General features: G+C 36.4%; 1 protein-coding gene across 7 annotated transcripts in view; it reads right to left on the reverse strand.

Annotated features, from left to right (window-relative positions):
* The window catches only part of FAF1 (Fas associated factor 1), a 497,312-nt gene that overhangs the window by 288,301 nt on the left and 195,094 nt on the right, over positions 1–13,917 (reverse strand). For all 7 annotated transcript variants that reach the window (XM_042247840.2, XM_060408829.1, XM_060408824.1 and 4 more), the window contains one exon: positions 9,222–9,313. In XM_042247840.2, the coding sequence (XP_042103774.1) occupies positions 9,222–9,313 (92 nt within the window). The remainder of the gene's footprint in view (positions 1–9,221; positions 9,314–13,917) is intronic.

A 13,917-nucleotide genomic window follows, 5' to 3' on the forward strand; every position in this document is an offset into this window, starting at 1 on the left:
AAATTCTATGAAAGCAGGTACCCTGTCATCTGGTTTCTCATTGTATCTCTAACACCTAGAACAAGGAACTAACACACTGTAAGATGGTACTCAAACTGTATGTGGCAAATGAAGGAATAATTGACATCCTATAAGAATAAAATGAGATGGACTCTCCATATATATGAAAAACACAATTAGCAAAACAGCCAATGGAGAGACTATATGTGTATGGATGAAAACTAAATCCCTCAATTTGTCATGAAACTTTTCATATTCATTAACAACAAATGTTTATTAAGGGCTTCTACATAGATGGCCATAGATGAGCTGAGGGAGATGCTCAGTAAGAATGCTCTTGTTTTCACAGCTTAGGATCTGGCTGGAGAGAGAGGACAGCCATTTATGAAATAATACCGCGGAAACTAAGATTCATAAAAGAAAGGTGCTGCCGGAGGCCACAAAACCAGTGGGACAGACACAGGATAAACAGTGTCTGACTATAAAGCTAGAGCTACTTCCATTATCCCATACTTCAGTGGAAAAAAAAAAAAAAAGATCAAAAGGAACACTGGAAAAAAATGCTAAACTCAGGCCAAGGAGTGGAGACTGCCTAGTTTATTACACTTATGGAACACTTGTAAGATCTTCAGCTCCCCAAATATCTTATATCTGTTCTGCATGATGCTTGATATTCCACACTAGAACTTTACTCATTAGCTTTGGTCTCTCTTAGGAGGCAAACATTCTCAGGGATATATTACTTCACAGTATTCATTCCATTAATATTTCTAAGTACTTACAATGTTTCAGGCACTCTTTCAGCTGCTGAGGATATAAGAGTAAACAAAAAAGGTCCATAATTTCTTGTAGCTTTACATTATGATAAGGAATACAGACAACAAATATGAATATATTACTAATATAATGCATTTTGTAATAATTTAAGATAAAGGGAAAGACTATAACAGAGGGACTCTTTTAGCCAGGGGAATTAAGAAAAATCTATCTGAGAATGTAACATTTGAGTAAAGGACTGAATAAAGTAAAGGAGAGAGTCAAGTTGATAACTGATGAAAGAATATCCCAGGTAGGAGAACAGCACAGTGCGAGTGTCCTGAAGTTGATAAAGCACACTTAGAAAGTTTAAAGAAGAACAGGGAGGCCAGTGCGGCTGGCAAGATACAAGCCAGAGATGAGAATGATAAAAGATGAAGTTTAAAAAGTCAGGGACAAGATTATGTAAGTCCTTAATATACTTTGGTAACCTGAATTTTGGTCTAAGAGTAATGGAAAGCTAATGGAGGGATGTGAGCAGGGGAAAGACACAATCAAGCTATGGTTTTGATTCATGTATATCTTAGACCATTTTAATATGGGGAGAGCTGCCATTTGCAGGTAGTGGAATAAGGACAGGGGAAAGAAGAGGTCATTAAATGGTAAGACTGAGAGAAAGCAAAGGAAAATTTACCTATTCATTTTTATTATCTATGATTATAAGTAAGAAATACACACAATTTTTTCTTACATTTTTTTTTTCCAGTTTTGATAACAATAAGATAGGTAGCAGTCCCACTGGGAAGTTTGTGGTAAGATTTCTTTATGGAAATCCTCTGGGCTAGGGGAAGAATATAGCATGCAAAATTTTATACTATAAGTTCAATTTCTGTAATGGTCATATTACTTTTTCAGGTTATCTAAGTCTTATATTCATTTTAGTACCTATAGTTTTTACAAAATTCTCCACTTCAACTAAACTTCAGATTTTACTGCCACAAAGACAAGTTTATTTTATTACTATTCATATACACTTTTATTTTAGAACAATTTATTAATTTCTTATGTTTAGCATTAACTTAATAATTATCATACTAATCAAAACCTCTCCTCTGAATCTGTAGTTAAGTCCTCTTTTTAAACCTAATATTTTTGTGCTTTTTCTCACCCTTTCTTGGCTAGATTTCTCAAGCAGTTATTATTTGTTGACTACTTATATCATTAATTGTATGCGTGCTCACTCATATTTGACTCTCTGTGATCCCATGGACTATAGCTCGCCAGGCTCCTCTGTCCATGGAATTTTCCAGGCAAGAATACTGGAGTGTGTTGCCATTTCCTACTCTACTATCATTAATTACTGCTTTTGAATGTTTCTTTCCATCTATTTTCTTCAGACTTACTCTACTGCTGTTTCTGTAATTTCTTAAGTAGAACATAAAATGCAATTATTTTCTATCTATTGTCTTCTAATTAATGGACTTAGTATTACAAATTTCCCTCTAAGTATCACTTTTGCTGTATTTGTTCAGTTCAGTTCAGTTGCTCAGTCGTGTCCGACTCTTTGCGACCCCATGAACCACAGCACACCAGGCCTCCCTGTCCATCACTAACTCCCAGAGATCATCCAAACTCATGTTCATTGAGTCGGTGATGCCATCCAACCATTTCATCCTCTGTCGTCCCCTTCTCCTCCCACCCTCAATCTTTCCCTGAATCAGGGTCTTCTCAAATGAGTCAGCTCTTTGCATCAGGTGGCCAAAGTAATTGCACTCACCTCACACACTAGTAAAGTAATGCTCAAAATTCTCCAAACCAGGCTTCAGCAATATGTGAACCGTGAACTTCCAGATGTTCAAGTTGGTTTTAGAAATGGCAGAGGAACCAGAGATCAAATTGCCAACATTCACTGGATTGTTGAAAAAGCAAGAGAGTTCCAGAAAAACATCTTTTTCTGCTTTCTTGACTATGCCAAAGCCTTTGACTGTGTGGATCACAATCAACTGTGGAAAATTCTGAAAGAGATGGGATTACCAGACCACCTGACCTGCCTCTTGGGAAACCTATATGCAGGTCAGGAAGCAACAGTTAGAACTGGACATGGAACAACAGACTGGTTCCAAATAGTGAAAGGAGTACGTCAAGGCTGTATATTGTCACCCTGCTTATTTAACTTCTATGCAGAGTACAACATGAGAAACGCTGGGCTGGATGAAGCACAAGCTTCTTCCCAAGAATCAAGATTGCCAGGAGAAATATTAATAACCTCAGATATGCAGATGACACCACCCTTATGCAGAAACTGAAGAAGAACTAAAGAGCCTCTTGATGAAAGGGAAAGAGAGTGAAAAAGTTGGCTTAAAGCTCAACATTCAGAAAACTAAGATCATGGCATCTGGTCCCATCACTTCATGGGAAACAGACGGGGAAACAGTGGCTGACTTTATTTTTCTGTGCTCCAAAATCACTGCAGATGGTGATTGCAGCCATGAAATTAAAAGACACTCAGTCCTTGGAAGAAAAGTTATGATCAATCTAGACAGCATATTAAAAAGCAGAGACATTCATTACTTTGTCAACAAAGGTCTGTCTAGTCAAAGCTATGGCTTTTCCAGTAGTCATGTATGGATGTGAGAGTTGGACTATAAAGAAAGCTGAGCACCAAACAATTGATGCTTTTGAACTGTGGTGCTGGAGAAGACTCTTGAGAGTCCCTTGGACTTCAAGGAGATCCAACCAGCCCATCCTAAAGGAGATCAGTCCTGGGTGTTCACTGGAAGGACTGATGTGAATGGGAAAGACTAGAGACCTCTTCAAGAAAATTAGAGATACCAAGGGAACATTTCATGCCAAGATGGGCTCGATAAAGGACAGAAATGGTATGGACCTAACAGAAGCAGAAGATATTAAGAAGCGGCCAGAATACACAGAAGAACTGTACAGAAAAGATCTTCACATCCCAGATAATCACGATGGTGTGATCACTCACCTAGAGCCAGACATCCTAGAATGTGAAGTCAAGTGGGCCTTAGGAAGCAACACTATGAACAAAGCTGGTGGAGGTGATGGAATTTCAGTTGAGCTATTTCAAATCCTAAAAGATGATGCTCTCAAAGTGCTGCACTCAATCTGTCAGCAATTTTGTAAAACGCAGCAGTGGCCACAGGACTGGAAAAGGTCAGTTTTCATTTCAATCCCAAAGAAAGGCAATGCCAAGGAATGCTCAAACTCTTATTTGTGCTCACTTCTAAATTACTAGTGGTTGTTATTATGATTTCACCTTTACCCGTAAATTATCTGTAGTATCCAATGTATGGAGGACCTCAGAGATTCCTTTTTATTACTACTTCACCTTTAATTTTACTGCAAAGTGGCCAAAGAATGGATTAGCATGACAGTGATTCTTTGGTAGTGATTCTTAATCATCCTACTTGGAATACACTGCAGTATTTTGTACCATTACCACTGTATATTTGAGACAAAAAATACAGGTAGTAGTACAGATTTCTCAGGATTGTCTCAATCTAGATAGAGACATATGACTGAATTACAAGACGCACATACCAGTAAAAGCTCAATTGTCAACTAGGAAACAGGTGTTTATAGAGATCTGTCATTTATACATATTTGGAAAATGAAGCACTGAGAAGAGTTGTCAGGGAAAATGTACAGTAAGAGGGGCTGCTGAAAACAGAACTCTAGGGGACACCAACTTTACAGCAGATGAAGAAAAGAGGTGCTTACAGGATGAAACAATCTGAGTGGCAGATAAAACACCAGAAGAGTGCTGGAAATTTTCTTTAAAGAGATTAATTTTTTTTTTAAGTCACAATATGTCAATGACTAGGTTGTAAGTGCCTAGAGGACAGAGCATGTTTCATCTAGTAGTTAATCAATAAATCTTTGATAGATTGACCCTCTCCTATAATATGAAACAGGTATAGTTGACAGTTCCCCTCTTTTAATTTTATTGTGATTGACAGTACAATCTGAAGTTGTGCCATAGATGTAACTGCATCACCTTTGAATTAATAAGTGAAATCTGATCTATTTTAAAAAGTTTAAAAACACTTTTCAATTGTTAAAAAGATTATGATTAAAGAGTTCCTCTTAAATTCTCAAAAAGCCAGAAATTCTGTTTTCTGAAAAACGAAAACATAATTTACTTTAAAATAATTCTAAATATAAGGTTATAGACACTTATATGGTAATTCTGCTTCTCTTAGCTTCTTAAAAAATACTGTAAATACAAAATAAGATTTGATTACCAGGCACCCCCTAGTGGCAGTAAAATCTAGTTAAAAAATTTTTCATAAGGCATGGTTTAATATATAGCTCTCACCAAACCCTGAGAATAAAACTGTTTGTCAGTAAACAATTTAAGAGCATGTTATTTTACATCTATATTTTACTAGATGATGAACAGTGTACAGTAACTAAAAAGGTCATTCACACACTAAAATTTCATCAATATTCCTGAAAACTATAGTAACGGAAAAGCATATAAATGAATTTTAAGGACTATATAATGACAAATTATAAGATTTTTTTTAAAATGTCATTATAGAAAACAGCTTCCAAAAAAGAAGTCATCTTTGGAATAAAGCTTTATATATTTGTCAAGAAACCAGAAGCTAGATGGAGAGTCAGATGAAGATACCAGTAGCAGAAATATTATTCACTGTTGACCTTAAACCAGCTGCAAAACTCTCTTTAAAATACCTCAATTTCCTAATTTATAATATAGATATCAATATCAGCCTCTGTGTTCTTACAGAGGTGCTATAAAAATGAAGTGAGAGTTGAATGAAAAAGATTACTACTGGTATTTACTAGCATACATGTTTTAATAATTATGCTTTGCAATTTGTGCTTTTACATATAAATGCACCTCTTCTGTTTAATGAATTTTTAAAAACACCCTGGCAACTAAAATCAATGCTTACTATTTTATATAAGGAGAATCTAAGACCCTAGATAAACAGGGATTATAATCTGGGACTTTTCTATCTAGATCTTACCTTTTCTGCATGGATAGATTATAATAACATTACTTTCCTGATTTGGTTATAATAAACTTTGTTTAGGAATGACACCATAACACCAGTACAGTCCAATTCATTGAGAGAAGACTGATACTCTAAAGAAAGAACATGACGCTTGCCACTGCACTGAAATTGGAAGGGTGGAATCCAGCAGCAGGACCTTGTCATAGTTCTGCACTGCAATTAACAGGCAGTTTATTACCCAGTTTCCCTCAGTCTTTCCACATCCACTGACTCGTGTCAGAAAAATAAAAGAATAAAATCAATTTAATATCAAACCAACCATATAAACCAAATATACCTTTTAAAAAAATCCCAAATCTGAGGAAAAGAATGGGGTGGTATGTACATAACCTTTGCTATTTTCCTCTATCAGTTTTGAAGTTTTTATTTATTTGCCAGGTCTCAAATATAACAATCAGAATGATATTTTCTCCTTTTTAGATTATAAACTGGATTACAAATTAAAAATAAGGTTTGTATGAATCCACCAATTATAACAAAATGTTGCAAAAACAAATCGACTTGATTTATTATGTAGGTTAGTGCACAGCAATACTGTCTCCCATAGTTGATAATATGATATACTATATAACTAAATATTAAATTACTTTTGGGTTCCATTATACAGTTATGATATAAAAATTATTTTTGTTTGATAAAACACAAGTAAAAATCCTAAGTTAAAAATAATTATTACCATTAGCTTTTAAAATTCTGTATGGATTTTGTTTTTAACTGTCTCTCATGAAATGAGAATTTAAGATACATTTTATAGGTTAAAAAAAGAAAAATGATCTCTAGCTTTATAGAAAGATATCTTGGATTAACATATCTAAAAGAAGTACACTGTAACTTTTATGTGCATTAATAAACTTCCTCATCAGCAGGAGCCTCTATGCTCCTCCTCTCACTAGCCAGATATGTTTTTTGTATCTTTTATTTAACTTTGAATTTTTCTGTCTTTCTTATCATTCCAACATAGGAAAAAGCACCATTATAACTTGCTAAAAATCCATACAGCCAACTAAGGAAGATTACTTTGAAAAGTGAAAGTGAAAGTCACTCAGTCCTATCAGACTCTTTGTGACCCCATGGACTATCCAGTCCATGGAATTTCCCAGGCCAGAATAACTGGAGTGGGTTGCTTTTCCCTTCACCAGAGGATCTTTCAAACCCAGGGGTCGAACCCAGGTCTCCTGCATTGCAGGCAGATTCTTTACCAGCTGAGCCACAAGGGAAGCCCAAGAATACTGGAGTGGGTAGCCTATCCTTTCTCCAGCAGATCTTTCTCACCCAGGAATTGCACAGGGGTCTCCTGCATTGCAGGCAGAACCAGCTGAGCTACCAGGGAAGACTAGCTTAGTATTATATAAAGTAGTCATTCTGCAATAAACACTGCATTTCAAGAAACACTGTAGGCCCCTGCCTGCCTAGGGACTGAGACACATGGCAATGAACATTTCCATTAGCCCAGGAAGACATTTTTGAAAAATCCATTTAATCATACTACTGGAAAGCAACAGACTATAACCAATGATGTCTCTTATCTACATTTAATTATGTGGATTACATATTGGATGACATTCTTAACTAACCTAAAAATAATGTTGTACCTGAGTAGATACAGAACCCATATCTATAATCTCATCTGGCATTTAAATCAACATTACTATAAGCACAAGGACTATAAGTACTGTTTCTCATAATATGCAAATACAAATTCCCATTAATATATGATCTGGACATAAGATACAGAGCAACTCAAGAAATCTTTAAATTCTTAGCCTAAAACAAACCATTAACAGACTATCAGAAACAATTATATCAGATTTAACTTTCTTCAGTTCAGTGATTTCTACTTTGGTAAAGTGAAATTTACTTTTCTTTTTGATACTATCTACCTGTAATGGTATGAGCTATTAGAAATACACATTTTGTTTTCTTCCCCACACAGAGCTCCTAAAATCTTTGCAATTTTTTAAGTAATAAGAGTGATACTAAGGAGCTTCTATCCTGGTTGTCAGGAGAACCAACCTCATGATTAGAGGGTTAGAATGTTTAACCACCTCTCCCTCCCACCCTACTCTGTGTAGAAGAGAGGAGCTAGAGGTTGGGCTAATTACTAGTAGCCAGTGATTCAATCAATCATGCCTATGTGGTGAATCTCCATAAAAAATTCTACTTGAAGAGCTCTGGAGAGCTTCCAGGTTGGTAAAAAAGAAAGCGTCCATGTGCTGGCAGGGGGGCACACCTTAAACATTACAAGCACTCCTCTGCTCGAGACCCTTTCAGATCTCATTCTATATATCTCTTCATCTGGCTGTTCATTTAAAATACGTTTTACAATAAATTGGTAATAGTACATAGAGCATTTCTGAGTTCTATGAGCCATTCTCTCACAAATTATCGAACACAGAAGGGAGTGGTGGGAACCTCCAATCCACAGCCAGTTGGTCAGAAGCACAGGTGACAACCTATACCTGCAATTGGATCTGATATGGGGCAGTCTTATGGAGCTGAGTCCTGAACTTGTGGGATCTAATGCTATCTCCAGTTAAGTAGTATCAGAATTTTGCTAAACTGAAGAATAGCCAGTAGGTGTTGAAGACTTGGCGGGTAGGAGACACATTTGTTGGCTAGTACTATTCCATGGGTAGTACAGTAAAGAAAACAGGACGTTTTTTCTTTCACTACACTAATAATAAAGATAGTGGTGGGGAAAAATTTGACAATATTTGAAGTTTAGAGACACCAGGTTGTATTAAATTTTTTAAAAAATGGGCAAAAAATTGTAAAAATCTAAGAACTTAAACACAGTTCCAGAAGGATACTGTGCTCAGGAAAATTATGACTCTATTACTAGCTTAATGATTCACTTTAGATCTGGTTGCTTCATTAGGCAATAATAATACAATATATAATTAAATATATAAATCATTTGATCATTCTATAAATATACTGAGTTTCACTGTAAAAACTAAAAAAAGAATGACACTCTCTCTTCCAAAAAGAAAGAAAATATTAAAAATTTTATATCAATGTATTTCAAGCTGTATTCTCCAGAGCACAAGAAATTTCCTCAAAGATATACTGCTTCAGCCATGGGAGACACTAGAGTTCCAGTTACTCATTCTCTTCCCTCCCTCCCATTCTTCCCTTCAAACAGAGAAGTACCATTTATGACTCTTTTATTATATAACAAAGTTTTGCTAGCTTTTCTTTGTAAAAAGATTCCATCACTAAAATCAAACAAATAAACACTCCAAACCAAATAGTTTGAAACTTTATATAGTTAATAGTTGTTAGTAAGCTAAAACTTCAACAAGCTTTGATTTAATTTTGATATTTATACACAGCTTAAAGAAATTTAACAATCACACTTTTCATTTCCTAATCCAGGAAAAGTAAACATCTTACCCAGAATGACTAGATGATGAAGGTGGCGGCAAATCTGGTGTAAGGACATAAAGACTGTTGTTTTTTGGCAAGTGTAGTGATTTTAAGACCGTCTGAAAAAGAAAAAGAAAAAAACAGAAAATAACTATTGATTGTGCATTATTCTTTTCCTATAATTCTTAGAAAATTATTGCCATTGCAGCTTGACTTTTCATCTTCTGACAATTTCCTAAATAGGATAATATAGAACTATTAAATCCAAATAAATGTTTCTCCCATGTATTAGTTAGCATAAATCTGAGTATTAAAATAAAATAAAAATTCTTTAGCTCACAAAGAGATACAAATATACACAGTTATATACACAGTTGAAGACTATTAATTACTTCATTGAAGAAGCATAATCTGGCAACTAATATCTACTTCATTCAGGACCATTATAGCAAAAATTAGCAAGTTATGTTTGCAGAGATCATCAGACCTAGAAAAGATGATAGAAAATATCTTAAATCAAAGATTTTATAAATGAGGAGCTATAGCCTAAGAAATGAAAAGACCTGGATGAGGTCTCTACTAAGTGTTACCTAGGTTACTTAACTCTTCCTCCAGATAATCATCATGTGTGTGTGTGTGTGCTCAGTAGTGTCCAACTTTTTGGGACCCCATAGACAGTAGCCTGCCAGGCTCCATGGGACCTGAGATTTCCCAGGCAAGAACCCTGGAGTGGGTTGCCCTTTCCTCCTCCAGGAGATCTTCTCATCCCAATGATCAACCCATGACTCTTGCATCTCCTGCACTGGCAGGTAGATTCTTTACCACTGTACCACATGGATGACTAAAAAAAAAACATTTTAACATCAAAGTCAATGCTGAAGGTTCTTCAGAGAGGAAGGACCGGAAATGGAAAAGAGGAGCAATGAGGATACATATTTTAACAGTTAGTCCAGTAGTATAATGGCTACTTCAGTTCAGTTCAGTCGCTCAGTCGTGTCCGACTGTTTGCAACCCTATGAACCGCAGGACTCCAGGCTTCCCTCTCCATCACCAACTCCCAGAGTCCACCCAAACCCATGTCCATCGAGTTGGTGATGACATCCAACCATCTCATCCTCTGTCATCCCCTTCTCTTCCTGCCTTCAATCTTTCCCAGCATCAGGGTCTTCTCAAATGAGTCAGCTCTTCGCATTAAGTGGCCAAAGTACTGGAGTTTCAGCTTCAACATCAGTCCTTCCAATGAACACACAGGACCGATTTCCTTTAGGATGGACTGGTTGGATCTCCTTGCAGTCCAAGGGACTCTCAAGAGTCTTCTCCAACACCACAGTTCAAAAGCATCAATTCTTTGGCGCTCAGCTTTCTTTATAGTCCAACTCTCACATCCATACATGACCACTGGAAAAACCATAGCCTTGACTAGACGGACCTTGTTGACAAAGTAGTGTCTCTGCTTTTTAATATGCTGCCTAACTTATTCATAACTTTCCTTCCAAGGAGTAAGCATCTTTTAATTTCATGGCTGCAGTCACCATCTGCAGTGATTTTGGAGCCCAGAAAAATAAAGTCAGCCACTGTTTCCAATGTTTCCCCATCTATTTCCCATGAAGTGATGGGACCAGATGCCATGATCTTAGTTTTCTGAATGTTGAGCTTTAAGCCAACTTTTTCACTCTCCTTTTTCCCTTTCATTAAGAGGCTCTTTAGTTCTTCACTTTCTGCTATAAGGGTGGTGTCATCTGCACATCTGAGGTTATTGATATTTCTTCCAGCAATCTTGTTTCCAGCTTGTGCTTTCTCCAGCCCAGCGTTTCTCATGATGTACTCTGCTAAGTTACTTCAGTCGTGTCTGATTCTGTGTGACCCCATAGACGGCAGCCCACCAGGCTCCCCCTTCCCTGGGATTCTCCTGGCAAGAACACTGGAGTGGGTTGCCATGTCCTTCTCCAATGCATGAAAGTAAAAAGTGAAAGTGAACTCACTCAGTCGTGTCCGACTCTTAGCGACCCCATGGACCGCAGCCTACCAGGCTCCTCTGTCCACGGGATTTTCTAGGCAAGAGTACTGGAGTGGGATGCCATCGCCTTCTCCACATGATGTACTCTGCATATAAGTTAAATAAGCAGGGTGACAATATACAGCCTTGACGTACTCCTTTTCCTATTTGGAACCAGTCTGTTGTTCCATGTCTAGTTCTAACTGTTGCTTCCTGACCTGTATACAGGTTTCTCAAGAGGCAGATCAAGTGGTCTGGTATTCCCATCTTTTTCAGAGAAAAGCAATTAAAACTGAGAATCCTCCAAAGAAACAATATCCTCAGGAAGGTAGATTTCAATCAGAGGTAGATGGTGAAGAGAATGTGTAGGCAAGAGGTTGGCAATAGAAGGAATTTTGCTAATGATGAAATTAGTCCCACAGGGCTCAGGAAAAAATTTTCAAGCAGTGGAGAGCAAAATGAAGAGTGACAGATATGGGCTGTACAGAGGCTATGGAGATTTAAATGAGGAATAATCTGGGAATCTGAGACTCTTGTGGTGACTGGCATAAAAAGGCATAATGAAACTGGTTCTGGTTGAATCAAAGCAAATAATAATGTCAAGGCTGAAAGTATTGGAAAGAAATGTGGAGTAGATATCTAGGAATCACTTTTAACCCTGTATATGAAACAGGGACACCTGGGGAGAGCTGATCTTATCCTAGCATATAACCTAATGAATTTATTCTTGACCCTCCATGAGAGTACCCATCTTTCTTACTAAAGGCAGAGTCTTCCTTCACAAGCTTTGGGACTTGTTCTTGACTTATATTTGTCATCCCTTAAGCCTTACTCATTATTTGCAATATATTCTGACATCCTTTATACTATTTCCTTTTCTTTAAATGCTAGATATAACCCACTCAATTAACTTCACAACTCACTAATGATTTGTGACCCACGGTTTGAAAAAAACACTGTAATAGACAATTAATCATAACTTCACAATCATCCAGGAAGCCTTAAAGTTCTGAATCTTTTTGTCAAACATATGCAAGTTATTCTGAAATGGATCTGCGTTACCTTGCAAGAGTTAACATGCAAACAAATAAAAATATGGCATACAAACACAGGAAAGTTACTTTTACCATTTTTTATCTTTCATTATTTTACTTTGATGACTACTGATAACAGCTTGGTCTTCCACTTGATCTTTATTGTCACTTTACCATTCCTGATCCAAAGATTTTCCAATAAATCTTTCTTCTCAAACCACATATGATATGATTAAACATATACTTTAAGTAGGTCAGTCATACCACAAACATTTATTTGATGCTTATTATATCAGGCATTGGATATCTAATGATGAAAGAAACACCATTTTTTATGGTGTCGTGATAGAAAATGCTGGGATGGGAGCTATTTTACAAAATACAAACATCTATTAAGAAAGTACCGTTTAAGCTGAGACTTGAAGGATGAAAAAATTACCCATGTGAAGAACTGAGGGTAAAGCATTCCAGGCAGCTAAACAGCATCTGTCAGATAAAGATGTAAACAGCTCGAGCATTTTAGAAGAATTAAAAGGTTCTATGATCACAGCTTAGAAAGTGAAGGTATGAAAGGTTGAAGATGAGGTTGTAGAGGTGAATATAGGGTAAATAATATAATACCTTTTAAACCACAGTGAATAGATTGAATTTTATTCAAAGTGCAATAAAAAGTTATACTTTACTAGGAGAGTGATATAATTCATGTTTTTAAAGAAACACTGTCACTCCTCTATGGAGAATGCATAGGAAGAATCCCCCCCAAAAAAGCTGAAAAAACAATAATGAAGCTATTACACTGGCCCAGGCAAGATATGCTAACAGCATGGATTAGGCCGTGCAATAACAATACTGTAAAGTGGCTATGGTTGAGACATATTTTGAAAACAGAGTCTATAGGACTTACTAAGGATTAGGTACTTTTGAAAGTTTTTCTAAATTATTTTATTGAGGAACTCCCTGGCAATCCAGTGCCTAGGACTCAGTGCTTTTACTGCCATGACCCAGGATCAGTCCCTGGTTGGAGAATTAAGATCGCGCAAGCTGCAGAGCATGGCCAATTAATTTATTTATTAAAATTTATTTTACTGAAGTATAGTTGATATACAATGTGCTGAGTCAGTTTCCGAGGATTAGGTGTTTTTCAAATGGGAAAAGATTAATGCCCACATTTTTGGATTTAGCAGTGGTAATATGGTTCTGCCATTTATTGGGGAAGACTGGTAGAGAAATGGCATGGGAAGGGAAATCAAAAGTTCCATTTTAAATATGTTAAGCTAAAAATGCCAATAAAATATGCAAGAATAAAACTGAACTACCAATTTGGTTATATGAATTCACAGACATATAACCTAGCAATACACATTTGGGAGCAATCAGAAAACTAATGGCATAGAAATAGGAAATATCACTTAGGGAGAAGAGCACATAAACAGTCAGCCCTCTGTATCCATAGGTTCCACACCCAAGGATGGAAAATACTCGTAAAAATAAAAAATCCAGAAGCTCCAAAAAGCAAAACTTGAATTTGCCACACATCAGCAACTATTTACATAGCACTTACATTGTATTACGTATTGTAAGTTATCTAGAGATGATTTAAAGCATACAGAGGATGTATAGGTTATATGCAAATACGATGCCATTTTATATAAGGGGCTGACTTCATTTTTCTGAGCTCCAAAATCACTGCAGA

Source organism: Ovis aries, chromosome 1 (genome assembly GCF_016772045.2).
Source record: "Ovis aries strain OAR_USU_Benz2616 breed Rambouillet chromosome 1, ARS-UI_Ramb_v3.0, whole genome shotgun sequence".
Classification (NCBI taxonomy): domain Eukaryota; kingdom Metazoa; phylum Chordata; class Mammalia; order Artiodactyla; family Bovidae; genus Ovis; species Ovis aries.